We start from the raw sequence: 15,524 nt of genomic DNA, 5'->3' as shown, positions 1-15,524 counted from the left end.
TCACCCCCCCAACACAATTCTGGTGGTGGGCTTTATTGGATTTCTCGGGGCATTAGGTTTCTTGGAGCATATAAACTCCAGGGTTTTTTCCTTTAAATCACTCAGAGCCAGAAAAGGAGGCAGAAGGATGCTTCAGAAAGAATTAAGAAAAGTTAACAGATCAAAAGAACAGTGCTGCCGCATAAGTAGGCTACTTCCTTTTTCAAAAAACATGTATTAGAAGAACAGCAGCTAAAACCCTGATCACTCATGAAAACGAGCACCAGCCCGCAGGCAGAGGGGCTGAAAGGAATTAGGCACCACCTAAAAGAAACCTCTTGGTGATTAAGCTCAGTGTCTGAACACACACAGACACAGACACACACACGCACACACGGAAAAACAAAACAACAGATCCCAACACCGGGGCTGTCCTCCCTGAGGCCAGTCGCTGGAGCTCTGGCCTTCAATGTTCGGGGGGTGTCCCTAGCTGCTAAAACTTCTGGAAGGCTGAGGCTCAAGGCCCCCATACCTGCCTGCAGTGCCTGTCCTGCATTCACTGTGAATTATAGGTTGGGCGGCTTAGTCAACGAGAACTGCGTCCTCTGGAATCCAGCAGATACCACTGAGCGGGGGGCGCAGGGCTAAGGGAAAGCCAAGCTCCCCCCGAAGCCTCTGAGCGGATATTTATGGCGTGTAGGTTTGCAGCCAGGGTAAATGCATCTGTCCCGGCATCTTCCATCACAAGGCATCAATGGCAGATCTATTGATAGAGCAGGCCTCTTGGCTTCCTTTCTGTGCAAATGGAGACTGAGGGGTACCCACCAAACAGTTCCCAACTCCAACAAGATACCAGTTCTCCAGTGAGTAGTTTTATTGTATTCTTAGTTAGCTTTTTTTCTCTGAATGCTTGTATCTGCCTATGTGCTCCAATTAAATAAAAGGAGAAAGCAGTGATAGGTTTTTTTAATCACAATTCTGTTGGCAAAGTTAATAGGTTCCTAACTATATGAAGACACATGCATTAGTTTCCTAGGGCTGTTGTCACGAATTGCCACAAACTGGGTGGTTGAAAACCAACAGAACTTTGCTCTCCAAAGTTCTTGAGGTCAGGAGTCTGAAACTGAGGTGTGCAGGGTTGGTTCCTTCCAGAGGCTCCAGGGAGAGTCTGTGCCATGGTTCTCTCCCAGCTTCGGGCAGTTGCCAGCGAGCTTTGTCTTTCCTTATCTTAAAGAAGCATCACTCCACCCCCTGCCTCTGCCATCATGTGGTTTCTCATAAGGACACCAATCATCGGGTCTAAGCCTGCCCTGATCCAGTATGACCTCACCTTAACTCGATTACACCTGCAAAGATCCAATGTCCAAATAAGGTCACATTCAGAAGCACTGGGGTTAGGACTTCAACAGATCTTTTTTGGAGGAGGGATGCAATTTGACTCAGAACAACATATATAGAGTAGTTAAGGATGGAAATAACTGAGTCTTGCCTAGAGACAGGACCTGCTGAGCCTGAGAAGGTGGAAGAAGGGGTTGTCCTAGGGGCTGGGCACTGGGGAGGAGGTGTCCAAGGAAGCATCCATCACATTCCTCTAGGCATGTGTGCAGAAGGCAGAGCTCAGGCTGGACCGTGGGACAGGAGAAATGGTGAAGAGAGAGGAAATGACAGTGAAATCTGGAGAGCTGAACTGGAACTGAGAGACAGCAGGTCTGCAGATGGGAGGTGGGGGGCGAGGCGAAGGCCCTGGGGCTCTCGGTCTGTGGGCGCTGCCTCTCTGGCCCACCTGGGTCTCAGGGCCTCGGCCTGGGTGACCACAAGGCTTAGCGTCCTGCCTAGAAGAGTGAACGGGAACAACACACTATCCTTTGTTGTTCCACCTTTTCCTGAGGGGTTAAAATGCACAGATTCCCATGAAGTCGTTGTTTTCCTTTGGACAATTTTCTTCCCTTCCATCCAACTGCTAAAAGTTCTTTCATGCTTAGTCCCCAGAAGCCCCCATCAGCTCAGAGGCCACAGCGTGTTCTTCCATCTCACTCACTTGCCACATTGGCGGGGGTGGCGCTAGTCCAACTGGACACCGGTCTTCAAGATGGTACCGGCATGAGCCTGCCCAGAAATTCACTTTGTCTCTCACAGCACGAGGAGAGAAAAGAAGCTCCTAATTCTGCAGTTTGCAAACATTTTCCTTGCTAGAGAACTCTTTTCTCAAAGGAATGTTTATGCAGAAACTCAACAAAATAAACCCATGTGGAGCTGCTCTGGGTGAGGAGTCCTGGGAGATGGGGTGCCCTGCTGGCCGATCTCCATGGCCCCTCATTTTTGACAGCCCCCAAGCAGGCTCCACAGAGCCTTTGTTCTAATAATTCATCTTTATAACATGGCACATGGACAGCGCATCGTAATGTGCTGGGGTCACCCCTCTCATCTTTATACCAGGCAGTCATGGGTTTTTTAAAGGAAAAGTCTCCGTGCAGCTGAGAAAACAACTGTTTCCCTAGTGTTGTCATATGTCAGACTGTGATGTCACCACGTCTCCCTCAGGGTCTGCCATCTAATGCGACCCTAGGCTCTGACAGCACCCCGTTCTTTTTGGAAACTTCCTCCCCCCCAAAAAACAAAACAAACTCACCACACACCATTCCGGAACAATTAACCGAACTTGCAAGCTCTTTTCATTGCTTGAGAAAGGGCCTAAAATTAAGTCAATTAACGGAGAGATAGCTTTTAATAGAAGAAGCATCAGGCCCATCACTATAAAAACCGATGTAACAATTAGACTTTGTAAAACCCCCGGCTTTCTGGAGAAATCCATTATGAACACATGAAGGAGCAAGTGCTTTCTATAGAAATACCACTGCAACAAGCGCTTCCAATAGTAAGACTAAAAAAGACTTGGTACAGCGGGCTCTCCGGAAAAAAAGGTAACGGCGATGGAGGACTGATCCAAACAATCCACCCCACAGGGCCCATCTCTAGTAAACTCCACGCCGGCGGCGGCCACCTCCCTGGCCTTTCTCTACCCCTGGGTCCCTAGAATGGATGAAAAAAGAAAAACCAGGAATTCTGCACCCCAGAAAATCCTACCTGAGGACAGGTTCAGCTACTCCTGGTGGAGTGCAGGGCTCCTCTCCTTCAGGGGACTGTGGTGCCATCTTTTATGAAAACAGGCAGGCGGCTTTCTCCCTCTCTGTGCTCCCCCCTCTAATGCCCAGGGCCACCAGTGCCTGGAGGTCACTCCTGGAAACTGTCACTGTTTCTTACATGCACAGGAGTGTTCGGCCAAGGACCCCGGTTGGTTAATGAAAGTGGAATAATAAAAGACGTCTCTTTTCAGGGATTCCGGGCGCTCACCCCATCGGGGCACCACACCTGGGGGAAGGAGGTCCCCAGCTGCCTCCACTCCTGAGCAATGGAGGGATATTTGTTACACACGGGGGGTCTCCCCTCATGCGCAGCAAGGTCGCACCGGTCCCCCCTGACCTTGTCTAGGGATCCCGTTGGCTTTGGGATGAAGGACAGACCGGGTGTCTGTGGAGACAAAACTGCCCTTCACCGCGTTGGGTCTGCCGTGTCCACGGTAGGTTGTTGGGGTTTCGTTCTTTCCCTTCTTCTGATTCAGCAGCTTTGGCTACAGACACCCACCCGGGGAGGAAGAGACAGGCACCCACACTTATGGGGGTGTGCCATTCTCTTCAAGCGCCCCCAGGCCCGTGACTGGTACAGACCTTGGCAGGGGCCCACAGCCTTATGGGAAAGCAGGCCTGGGAGAATTCCCTGCCTGCTCTCTTCTCTGCAAGCGCTGGTGCGCCTTTCGGCCAGGCCCAGCCGCTGCCACGAGCGCCCCGCGGGGTCCGAACCCCGGGCCACGGTCTACCCGGGATCCCTGAGAAGGGTGCGGGGGATGCTCGCTCGTGGCAGTTATTCCAAAGTGAGGAGGCTAAGGGGAGAGGGCGCAGCGCAGGGCCCGGAACCTGGAGAGTTGTGCGCAAGCAGGCAAACGAGTCGGGAAAACATGACACTGAGGCTGTACAAAGTCTGCCTCCTGAGCAGTCCCGCCGCAGTCCTCCTGTCCGTCTTCAATTGCCTTTCATGCCATTTCAAGCCCATCTTGTTATTTATTTTTCTCTTTGTAAGGGAAGGAAGGCAGGGGCAAGAAAAGAAGTCTGGTCCCCAGGCCTGAGAGAGGCCAGAGTCCGGCATCTAATCGAAAAGGCCGTCCGAGCTCCGCTGCCCATCACGCCGGGTTTGCGGCCGACGAGCCCCTCGTTCAGTTTGAAGCTCGACGTGCAGGAAACCCAACGAAGTGAACCTCGAGCAGGATGTTGTCCAAACATGTTGAAGCACTTGCGGGTGATTGCTCGGTCCTTTGTGCGCCCCGGCTCCTGTGAGAAGCCTCTGTCTCAGGCAGCCTCCCAACTGCCAACTCAACGAGGCAAATAATAATTATTCCTAATGGCAATAATAATTATGGAGCGCGGTCGACCCAATATAAGGTTGGCTGTCTGTGGCTTCGGTGGGACAGCCAAAGTTTCACACACATTTTTTTAGAAAACTAACTCTCTTTCTCTCTCTCTCTCTCTCTCTCTCTCTCTCCCCACATACACACACACACACATTTGCCAAAAGAGATCTGGACAAACTCACTCCTCTGGTTCCCTGCAAAGAGCTTGACTACAGAGCTAAATTAAATAAATAGCAACTATCCACACAATGAAGGACATGTCTAGTAGTTGACACCACACACACACACACACACACACACACACCCCTCTCATTTCCCTTTTAGTTAAAGGTTTTAAACTTTCTCCAGTTCCAGACTTTTAGCCAGAGCTACAGGGAAATGACAGACATGAATAATTCGACGCATTCCTCCTTTCTTTCAGGAGAGACAGAAAGGAAAGAGGGAGGGAAGGAGGGACAAAGGAAGGAAAAAGTCAGATGAGAGCCCTCCCACCCCCATTCCCTGCAGCTATAAATCAGAATCTCCTAGCAGATCAAAGCCCTCCTTGGGGAAGCCCCAAGCCTGGTGAGCACCACACACAGCCCATTTTCCAGGAAATCGGCACCCTCCTTCACAGGAGGGATCACTTGAGCTGATGCCCCTTCCCCCAGGCCAGGATTTGGCTGTCACCACCCTCCAGGGACATCAGCATTAACACTTCAGTATCTCCCCTCACATACCAATGGTGCCAAGGTGTCGGAGAAATAAAAAGTAGCTCCTCCTGAAAACATAATCCATCAACCAAATGGTCATTTTCTAGATAATGAGGAATTGTTTCAATTTTATAAAAATTAGGTGAAGGGGCTAACCCGAATCTACATGAGTTTTTTTTCTTTTATAATCTTATTAGGCTAGTCGGTCACTATGACCGTTCTTTAAACGTGGTTCCAAGGTGCTGGTATAGTTTATTGTCCTGTGAGAGGCTGATTATAAGGGACATGTTATACGGACTACACAGAATACATCTGGAAAAATTCTTCAAGGGTTTTGAATAAAGTTATATACGTGTCAAATGGCCTAAATCATGTGTTAGTAAAGCAAAATATTATGAAATGTGTACACACAACACACACACACAGACACACACACACAGAGACAATTTCATTTGGATGCTGACGTTAAAGTTCCCCAGTCGTCTTCTTTAACGGTACACAGTTTATTTCGGATCATTTTTAAAATTCATTCTCTCAATGTTCTAGAGAGGTTATAATTTGGAGTATGCATCTATAAGCTGCATTTTTGTTTAGTTTTGTCATTAATGGGATAGTCTGACTCAACACAGGGCTATAAGAAGACTTTAGGGGTAGACTTTGGTTTCGCTGAGTTTGCAGGTTAATCAACTCAAACAATACTGAAGTGGAAGCACTCTCCGCTTTTCTGTGATCAAACACTCTCCTGCTTCCCGCGTTGGGTACTCAATTTGAACAAGACATTGGGAAACCTGAGAGGGAAAGTCAGGCTACACAGTGATCCCCGAGAGTCTGCCAACCGCTTGGCTCTAGCTCCCACAGGTTCTGAGGATGACCTTTGGTATTTGACAAGAGTTCAGCGGCCTGGTGACTTGGGGATGGGTATCTGTTGTTGCATTATCATTATGATTATTTGTGTAGAAAAGTTTTATGGGTTCCATGGACTGAAAATAATAGATTGAAGGTCAGCTGTAGAGCGCTATGCATTTGGCTCGTGAATTACCACATCTGAACCAATATCTGATGTGTATATGGTTGTTCAGGAAGTCATTTCTGGCATTTCAAAGATGTTTGGGGCCATCTGTTCTCTGCAAAGATCTGCACCCCTGCAAAAGCAACCCAAGCACATTCCGGCGTGTCTCTGCCCCAAGCTCACAGGGCCCTATCATTTTACAGACTTCACCGGCCTATTCGCCAGCCAAAATACACTTTGCCAAAGGGGGGAAAACTATAAAACTCCAAATTCTTTTAAATGTGTCTGGTGCCATTAAGAATGTTTATTACTCTACAAGAATTTTATGTTGATCTTTACCTAAAGCACAACATACTTGGCAAATAGGTTCCTAGATTTCCTGCTGAATATGAATGTATCTGTTTTATGGAATTTCTTCATCTATAATTTATATCAGCCAAGCAGTGTGTGGTAGGGTATTAGTCGTGATAAGGAGACAGATTTGTTTTAAAGCTAGAAGAAGGCACTTACTAGACAACCCAGCTTCATTCTTTCTTTTTGTAAGATGGGAAAGTAGGGCCCAGTTAGGTCCAGAGGCCTGTTTAAAGTCCCAGAGCTTTTGAGTAGTATAGTCAGAACCTCCAGCAGTAACTTCCCATCTCTCAATCAGTGGTTTTCTACTGCTTCATCGAAATAGGACTCCCCGATCAAGGATTGCCTTTACATCCAAAATCCAAGGCCACATTTACTGTTTATGTGCTGTTCTCATTCAGCCAAAGGTAAAATGTCCATAGAGTTTGTATAACTTTAAGTAAATCCTCCTAAGAAAGAATATAAAAAATGATGGTACAGAAAATCCATTTGGCCTAATATAACTGAAAAACACATGAGAGAACCTGTTGGAGCAATGATCTTTTGACTTCCCAAATGTCCAATTATATGAAAACCATGGTATATGCAATGGACACCATGGCCCATCTGCAAATCCCTAAGACAGTCCCTCTCTCTTAACTCACAACCTACTTGTCAATCAGTTCACAGAGAGTGGTTTACATTTTATGAGACACACAGCATTTGAGAATATGAAAGCTATAAACAATCAGCAATGCCCACCGGGACCCTGCCAGATTACTTGGACATGCTCAGTCTTCAAAAGAGCAGAGTATACTCCTCATTCCAAAGGGCCAGCTCTGCTCTATCAAGTTCATTTCTCCAGACATGCTCACCTGACAGAGCACCGCACACACAAATCATTTTTCCATGTTGATACCCCTCTTGGCATTCTTCAAGGAGTGGTTACACTTAGTCCTGGGACTCTAAACACCACGCCATGAGCCATATAAACCTATAGTGGTGAGCCAGCTGGGCATTCATGCTTGTGTCCCTGAAGTTACTGAGCCAGTCCCTGTGGAGGAACTAGGACAAGTACAGAAAGGTGTAGTGAATTATAGCACCTTGTATTATGGGAAATATATACTCTCAACCCTTAATGTTTAGTTATATGACACCTTATTCAAGGCTTGCCCCTAGGAAGACACTAAGAATTGATATAAGCTAAAGCCTTATGTTTCAGGTCTTCCATAAAGTAAGCCCCCATCCCAAATAGTAATGGCAGAATAGAAGACAGTGGGCTGTATTTTCCATAGCTATGTTTGGCAAGAGCATTGTCCATGTTTCTTGCATTGAACTTATTTTACATCTTTTAATATTGTGCTGTTGTTTTGGGTGTTTTTGTAGCTACATCTCCAACAAAAGCCACTTTTAGCAAAGTGAACATGAAAGGGCAGCTTCTTGATGAGATTAGCACTCAGGAGGAAACTACCCATGGTCATGTATGCAGAACTGAGCCCCCAAAGAACTGACCTCACCAAGTAGTTTTCAGAATTAAATTTATGAAAATCATTAGCTTTTTACTGTTGGGTAGGACTTGAAGGATCTTATAATAACACCTCCCCATTTTACAGGTGAAAAAACTGAAACTTGGGGAAGTCACATTCATTTGGACTCATGAGAGAGTGTGGTGTGGGTAGCCTGGCTTCTAGTTCTGGCTCTTGACATTATCATTATGAGACGGGCAAGTCATTTACTCTCTGAACCTCACTTTACTCAACTGTAAAATGGGCATGTTCAACATAATTATGAAGTTGTTGATATTCAACAACCTGGAAGTCAGGTCTCTTTGGCTTCATATGTGGAGACCCCTCTCTTCGACCGATCCCCATTTCCCAGGCATTCCCAAGCCCTATAATGTTCTCACCCACTGGGGTATGCGAACACATCCTGGAACTCAGATAATTGAGAACTCCTACTAAGTTCAGCTCTCAGAAGAAAACAAACCAAAGGAAAGAATAAATCTGAGACAGAAAAGAAGCACTGAATGAGGACACGGTTGCTGGGACTGACTTGTGATCAGCTGTTTAACCTTTTTGTATATAGATAAACGAACTGAGGCCAAGATTCTGCTCTGACCTGTCATGGTTTGGCTCTGAGCAAGCTTTTGCTTTCCAGGTGTAATTTTTCAATATTCTATATAAAAGAATAAGTACCTAGAGTTAAGATAGACATTAAATAATCATGAGGTATTAGCTCTAGAAGCAGGCCTTCTTCTTTGCTTATCTGTTCTAAAAATGGGGGGAGGAGGTTATGTACAGATACATTTGTATGGAAGATTCTGGAACTTTGTAAGTAGAGCTTGTGTTCGTAAGATAAAATCTTCTACCAAGAGGAGGTCACAGGCAAAGTCCTATGAATAGCAGAATGAGTCTGGAAGTCACACTTCATCTGGGAAGGGCACAGGGGTCTTCCTAAAAACCAAGAAGCCAAATGTGGGACAGAAAGAGCAGTCACTCTTTGTGGTGACTTTGATTTTCTTAAAATTGGAGGAATTTGGCCAGAAGATCTCCCAAGTACAGGCCCATTCTCTGTATTCGTGTGATCAAGACCACCCCTGATCTCCCTTCCCTGAGGGACAGGGAATTCCAATATATTTCTCCTGAAGGACTGAAGCAGCTGCTGGCAACTCAGAATGTCCACCTCTGCCCTTGACCACCCCGCAGGTGTGTGAAAGCACAGACACACTTCATACTGTAACCGGATACAGAGCATTAGCCAACCCCTGTGCGTAGACAATTCTCCCAAATGGTCAGACACGCTCATGTGCCTTCCATGGCACTGGGCTTGCTGTGAGCAGAAGCACAGGGCAAACATGTGCTCTGGAATCCAATAGGCCTACTTTCAAAATCCTGCTCATCTCCCCGGCTGAATGACTTTGGGCAAGTTGCTTTTCCTCTTTGGGCAATAAAACTAGAGCATATAATATGTCTACCTCTCTGGGCTCCTGAAGAATTACAGGAAACAAGATGCAAAGTTAAATCAGTGCCTGGCACATAGTTGATGTTGGATAAAAGTTAGTTTACTTCCTTCCCTTCAGTACCAGCCAGCTGATCAAGGTATTTTTCTATCAAAAAACTTGAGACATTGAGGAGTATGTCTACCTCCAAGTCTCTTTTCCAAGTAGACTAGCTGTTATGGACTGAATGTTTGTGCCCCGCTCCCCAATTCATATGTTGAAGCCATAACCCCCACATGATGGTATTAGGAGGTGGAGACCTTCGGAAGGTAATTAGCTTTAAATGAGGTCCTGAGGGTAGAGCCCCTATAATGGGAATAGTGTCCTTATAAGAAGAGGAAGAGACACCAGAGCACAGATATTCTCCCCCCTGTCTCTCTCTCCACACACACACACACACACACACACACACACACAGAGTCAGGTGAGCACACAGGAGATGGCAGCCGTCTACAAGGGAAGAAGAGAGCCCTCACCAAGAACTGAATCTCCTGGTACCTTGACCTTGGACTTTCCAGCCTTCAGAACTGTGAGAAATAAATGTCTGTTGTTAAAGCCACTGGTCTAAGATATTTTGTGACAACCGCCTGAGTGACTCAGACAGCAGCTTGCTGTCTTCCAGGTGAGGAGCTGAGACACTAAGACACAGGCTCACCCGAGGAGTCAGACGTAAAGCCAGGTCCAGAGGGGGGAACGGGGGGTTTCTGCTTCTTGGAACACACGGCTATGTGCTCTGGTGTTCTGTCTCTGTCCCCTTCATCTGGCCACAATACCATGTGGTATTACAACTTTTGAATGTTAAGAAACCTTATATTTCCTCAAGTATCAGGCCTTAATGTTTCGTTCCACACATAAAACTCTGTGAGTGGAAGGCTGCTGGCCCCCTTGTCAGAGGTAATTTCTCAAGGCTCTGCATGGGATTTAACGGGAGCCATATGGTTAAGTCCATCAACCCTCCCAGAAAGCATCCCCCTGAAGGGCCCTCGTAAATGTTCTCAGGGCTGTGAAAGATCCAGCAACTTTCTAACAATAAAGCAATGTTCATAGCTGTGATATTCAGCAAAACACAAAGCAGGAAATAATGGCTTCTGGTCTGAATTACTCAAAGGAGGCTTCAAGCTGTCCTGGGGAAGGGCCATGGACCAGTGATGACCTGGGACCTGCTGGTCTGTGGCCTCCCCAAGAAGCAGGCTGGCTTGGATGTCACTTGCATTAGCTTGTGGTGGGCAGTGACAACTGTCCTGTGGTGCGCAGTCTAAATCATGCTCAACTGGTCTGTGGAGCTTAAGAAAACTCTTAATAATGGATTTATACATCTATGCATCTACAGAGCAAGCACACTCTTAAGCTCTAAACTGCTTATTATTTAAGTCTTCTGTAAGCTGTGCCTTTCTGTGCTGATATCATTTACTGACCTTGCTCCATTCTTTTGGATTTGTTTTTTTGGTTTTTTTCGGAGCAACAATGACACAGAAACCCTTGAATCAATATACATCTTCATCTTGATGGACACCTCAAGCAGCAACACTATCTCATATAACAAAGCCACATGACTCTCCCCGATAGGAGAGGTGGCCTTGCTTTTGACACCAACAAGTTCTAAGATGCAATAAGTTTTTCATTATTATTATTATCCTTGGTTATGTCCATTGAGCTACACTTGATATTCTGTATGGCACATAGTGTCAGGGATTGCAAAGAGAAAAGAGAGAAAGAAGCACAGAAGGGGTGAGAGAAAGTACAATTTATGATGAGTATTGGCTCCTTTTAATTTTTTTCACAAAACAAGATTTGCTTCTACAATATTTTATATAAATTTCTGGCTAAGTGTTAGCTCCATAGTGCCTACCTCTACCCCCGTGTAAATAGTTTATCACCAAATAGCCAATATGCCCACACATCACGTGGACATGGATATTCCAGGACTAATTGGTATAAAATCAGGGAGAGGTTACACACATAAATGGTGTCACATATGCTTGCTGTTGAGCATGTTTTCAACTGTCTTGGCATACTAACTAGAATATTCCACAATGGGCCAGATACCTTCTTTCTAAATATTAGTCTTGGTAGGAACATTTGCATATTCTGGTGTTAGATGTATCACAGTCCCATTGTAAACAATTTCTGCCAATTAATATTCACCAATAATCTAACCAGCTTATATATTTGTTCAATCTGTACAGAGAATTAAATTTTTAGAACATTTTAAATCCAGGAAGAGAATTTATGGAATATTTTGGCCGTGCCTCCCATAACCAGTTAGAACTGGGTACTTCTATCTATTCTTGCAGAACTCCACACTCCGCATAATCTTCATCGCTCTACTGAAGCATTACGGATTATGAATTATCCACTGTCACTTACTCCAAAGGGAAATAGACTTCTTCAGGAAAGCTGGGGTCTATCAAGATCACAGTCGCCTACTCAGCTGATTATTGGCTCCTACAGAAATACCCCATGTGAGAGAAGACAGAGAGAGAGAGAAAGAGAGAGGGGTGGGATTTATTTACGCTATCACTACCTGCTCATTTACCATTTTCCCCAGGCTTTGCTGGCTTGATGCTGAATTAATGAGCCTGTTACATGATATCTAATAAAAATGACTGGAGTAGAGATCTTGGAATCTGCCACATATTTGGTCCAAGGCTGAATCGATTTCATATATATTTAACACATGCTTGTTTTCTGTCTCACTTGTCTCCCCCACAGCCCATGCTTCACTCTTTTTTTTTTTCCCATCTGGAAAACTTATCTCCTAAAATGCTACCATCAATCAGCCAAAGACACTCTTCCTGACAGCGCGTCTGCCAGCTTGACAAGGCACAAGCAGTCACTAGTTTGGGGATGCCTCCCACACTCCCTGGTGCCGTGTGTTTTTCTGGCTGCCTAACCACACAAGTGCAATTTGGGATATTTATACTTACCTGCAGTTTCTGCTGGGATAACAGCCCTACTCTGACAGAACCGGACAAAGGGCATGGTCGAGCGTGGAAGGGAATGGAATGAAAGCTACCACGTTGCTTGTCTACCTCCTGCGAACCTTATTTCTTCAGGTTTTTGCATTTCCACCCATTTTGGTCTACCTCGGCTCAGTGCCTGCTCAGAAAGTATGAAAATCGAATGCTCACAAAGATGCACACTTTGTCCCCCAAATCCATGAGAAGCGACATGCTCCCATTTCCCAGTCCTTCGTGTCAGTACCAGTCCTAATACATTTAAGGCTCTAAGCTTACACCCAGCACAAAAGGAAGGGGCGGAAAGGAGAGCAGAAGTGGGGCTGGGAGCAGAAGCTGAGCACTGGTAGGAGGGAAGGAAAGAGGGGGAGCGGGAGACTGGCACCCCCCCGCCCTCTGCACAAAGTTCCAGTCGTGAACACACCCACTGGCCACAGCAAAAGCACTGTGCGTGGGCACAGGTGGGTCCCAGCCCCTCTGGCTGGATGCAGCTTAAGCACAGCGCCTGAATGAAGACTTTCATTGCTGTTTGCTGTTTTTGTTGGCCAGTTGCCATGGCAAACATTTGCAGGTGGCTTGGCCAGATTTTGACACTTAAATATTTGAGGTTGTGATAAAAATCAGAATATTACTACAATATGGTTCTGTGCAGCCTCAAAAAAAAAACACACACACACACACAAAACTATCTGCAATTTCAAATGCTCATTTAAAGACACAGTCTCCAGAGGGAACTCATGTTTTAAAATAAGTACTCATTTCCTCTTTGCTGAGAGAAATAAAAGAGCCAACCATCCCCAAATGTTACCACCTAGAGTTTCATTCTGAATCCCCTGGTGAGATGGGCTGGCTTGCTCCTTGCTGAGCCCCCACGACCATCCGGGCAAGGTTTTGGATGGGTCACATGGAGAAAATGGAAATGACAGGATGTGTGGGTTGAAATCAACATGGTAAGCACGACAGGGAAGGATCTGAGGAAAAGCAGCAGCCTCCCTCAAGCCTGGCAAGGAGACAAGAGCCCTTAAAGTGACAATTATCTCCTAGAGCACACCAGGAGAGACATACGACACCCCAGGACTGGGAATGAGTAGGGAAATGGAGTGGGTCAGGAGGTCACAACGATCGGAGAAGCATCCCACCCATCCGGGCAGAGTGACAAGGCCTGGAAATGTCACCCAACTGCACAGCCCTGGGCCAGGGAGGTAAATTATTGACAGAGTCAACACCCATCGTAGCATTTAGTGCTAACCCCTAAAAGGTTGTTTTACAAAAACCAGCGTTGTACGAACAATGGCCAAATACTAAGGGCCTCCAAGAGGGTAGTTGGGGGCCGGTGGGGGGAGAGGCAGGAGAACTCCAGGGGGGAAGGAATGCAGTAAAACTGCTAGTAAACTCTAGCACATTTTATGTTTTTTCCCCTTGAAAGAAAAATAAAATAATTATAATTAGCTGGCCTAACTGTGAATTGTCTGCCCAAAGCCAAGCCTAGAGTGAAGGAGTCCCTTGAGATTTCGACGCTGTCTTGACAAATCCACCCCACCCTCTTAGTATATTATAGGTTCTTGCTTTAGATGGTGGCAACAGTTGCTTGCATAGTCATTTGAGAAGAAAAGAAATGTTTAACAGAGACACCGGCGGGCTGAGTGTTGGCTCTTCAAACAAAGCCAGGCATTCAGATGGCTGCATTCATTGTCCGCTTCTTGACTGGGAAGCCCAACGGACCCACAGCAAACTCACCAACTTGTCGTTGGCCACATCTCTCATTTGTTGAGGTGGGTCTTCACCTGTCACCATCCATCCGGGTGAACAGAGAAACGAGACAAGGTGCCCCTTCTAGAGCACTTAGTGGATGAAAAAGCCAGCACTGTCCCCAGGGCGCACCCTTGGTCTGTAATTCTTACAAGCATTAAAAACAAGGGGGAAGACACACTGACAGATTGTGGGACAGCTCCTAATTTTTTTTAGATCACCACATCCGATATTCAACTGAATATTCAAACTGAACTCTGATGTATCCCAAACACAGCGGGCTCCTTTCCTGTTTTAAACTCTGGGAACATAGAGCCACAGGCTTTCAGCATCTGACCATGGAAACTGCTCATAAGTCTTCCACTTAGTCATTATGATCTCTTCCTAAGAACGTGAGTGCTCTCAAATCTTTTATTTCCTCTCCACTCCACTCTGGCCAGGGTGGAAAGAAGAGACATCATCCTCATTCTGGAGATAAGGGGTCTGGGCCAGAGATTCTGCATTTCTAAGAAGCGCCTGGGCAATGCCCACACTGCTGGTCCTCAGACCACACTCTGAGCAGCAAGGGGCTAGAGCTATCACACGATGCTCAGAAGTGAGAGCTCTTTCCATCCCGTAACACAGAGCGTCTGGGACCATTCTACCAATTCTACCAATGCCTCCGTACGATCTTTTTTACATAAATAAGAGGGAGAGGGCCTGCTCCCTTGTTTATCTCTTACCGGAACGAGTATGGACCAATACAGAGAGAGGGGAGACACTTTTTTCCACCATCCTCAAGTATTTGTCTTAAGAACTATGCTGTGGTCTCCATAACACCCACGGAGCTTCCCGCAGTCATCTTACAATTCACCAATCTCGTTTGAAGAAATAACGACACAGAATGACTTGCTTTCCCCACAAAGTCAGAGTCAAACAGCATCCATCACGCAGAGACTCCCTTTCCCATCAAAAACATCACTCTGAGCTCTAGCCAATATCACACTAGCCAGGAAAACCAACTTCTGTCTCATCCGATCTGAGCACTAGAAACAAGAAGAAAATCCAGAACCTTCCCCGAGCTCCAGCCAGGCCCCAGAGACAGCCGAGGAGGTCTCCTTACCCGATCTGGCGGTTGGTGGAAGGTGCCTGCGTGATGACGGAGCTGGACTGGGGTGACGGCATGGCCTGCTGAATCACAACGCTGGTGTCATGGTTGGGCATCCGGGTGCTGCCAAGCTGGTGAGCTCCGGGCCCCGCCATGGCCCCACCAACTGTATTATGCATCGAGATATTCTGCCCAGAGAACACAAAGGGGAAAGGTCAGAAGAAGTCCATGCTTTATCCTACTCTCAAGCTCTCCAAGGCC

The 15,524-nt window shown here is 46.4% G+C and overlaps 1 protein-coding gene across 7 annotated transcripts in view; it reads right to left on the bottom strand.

Annotated features, from left to right (window-relative positions):
* Positions 1 to 15,524, bottom strand: part of CREB5 (cAMP responsive element binding protein 5) — a 362,805-nt gene that overhangs the window by 210,901 nt on the left and 136,380 nt on the right. For all 7 annotated transcript variants that reach the window (XM_016222264.2, XM_016222265.2, XM_087821233.1 and 4 more), the window contains one exon: positions 15,279 to 15,451. In XM_016222264.2, the coding sequence (XP_016077750.1) occupies positions 15,279 to 15,451 (173 nt within the window). The remainder of the gene's footprint in view (positions 1 to 15,278; positions 15,452 to 15,524) is intronic.

Source organism: Miniopterus natalensis, chromosome 10 (assembly GCF_054644295.1).
Source record: "Miniopterus natalensis isolate mMinNat1 chromosome 10, mMinNat1.hap1, whole genome shotgun sequence".
NCBI classification, from domain to species: Eukaryota; Metazoa; Chordata; class Mammalia; order Chiroptera; family Miniopteridae; genus Miniopterus; species Miniopterus natalensis.
The sequence above is the reverse complement of the archived record's forward strand: the minus strand, read 5'-3'. Positions and strand labels throughout refer to the sequence as shown.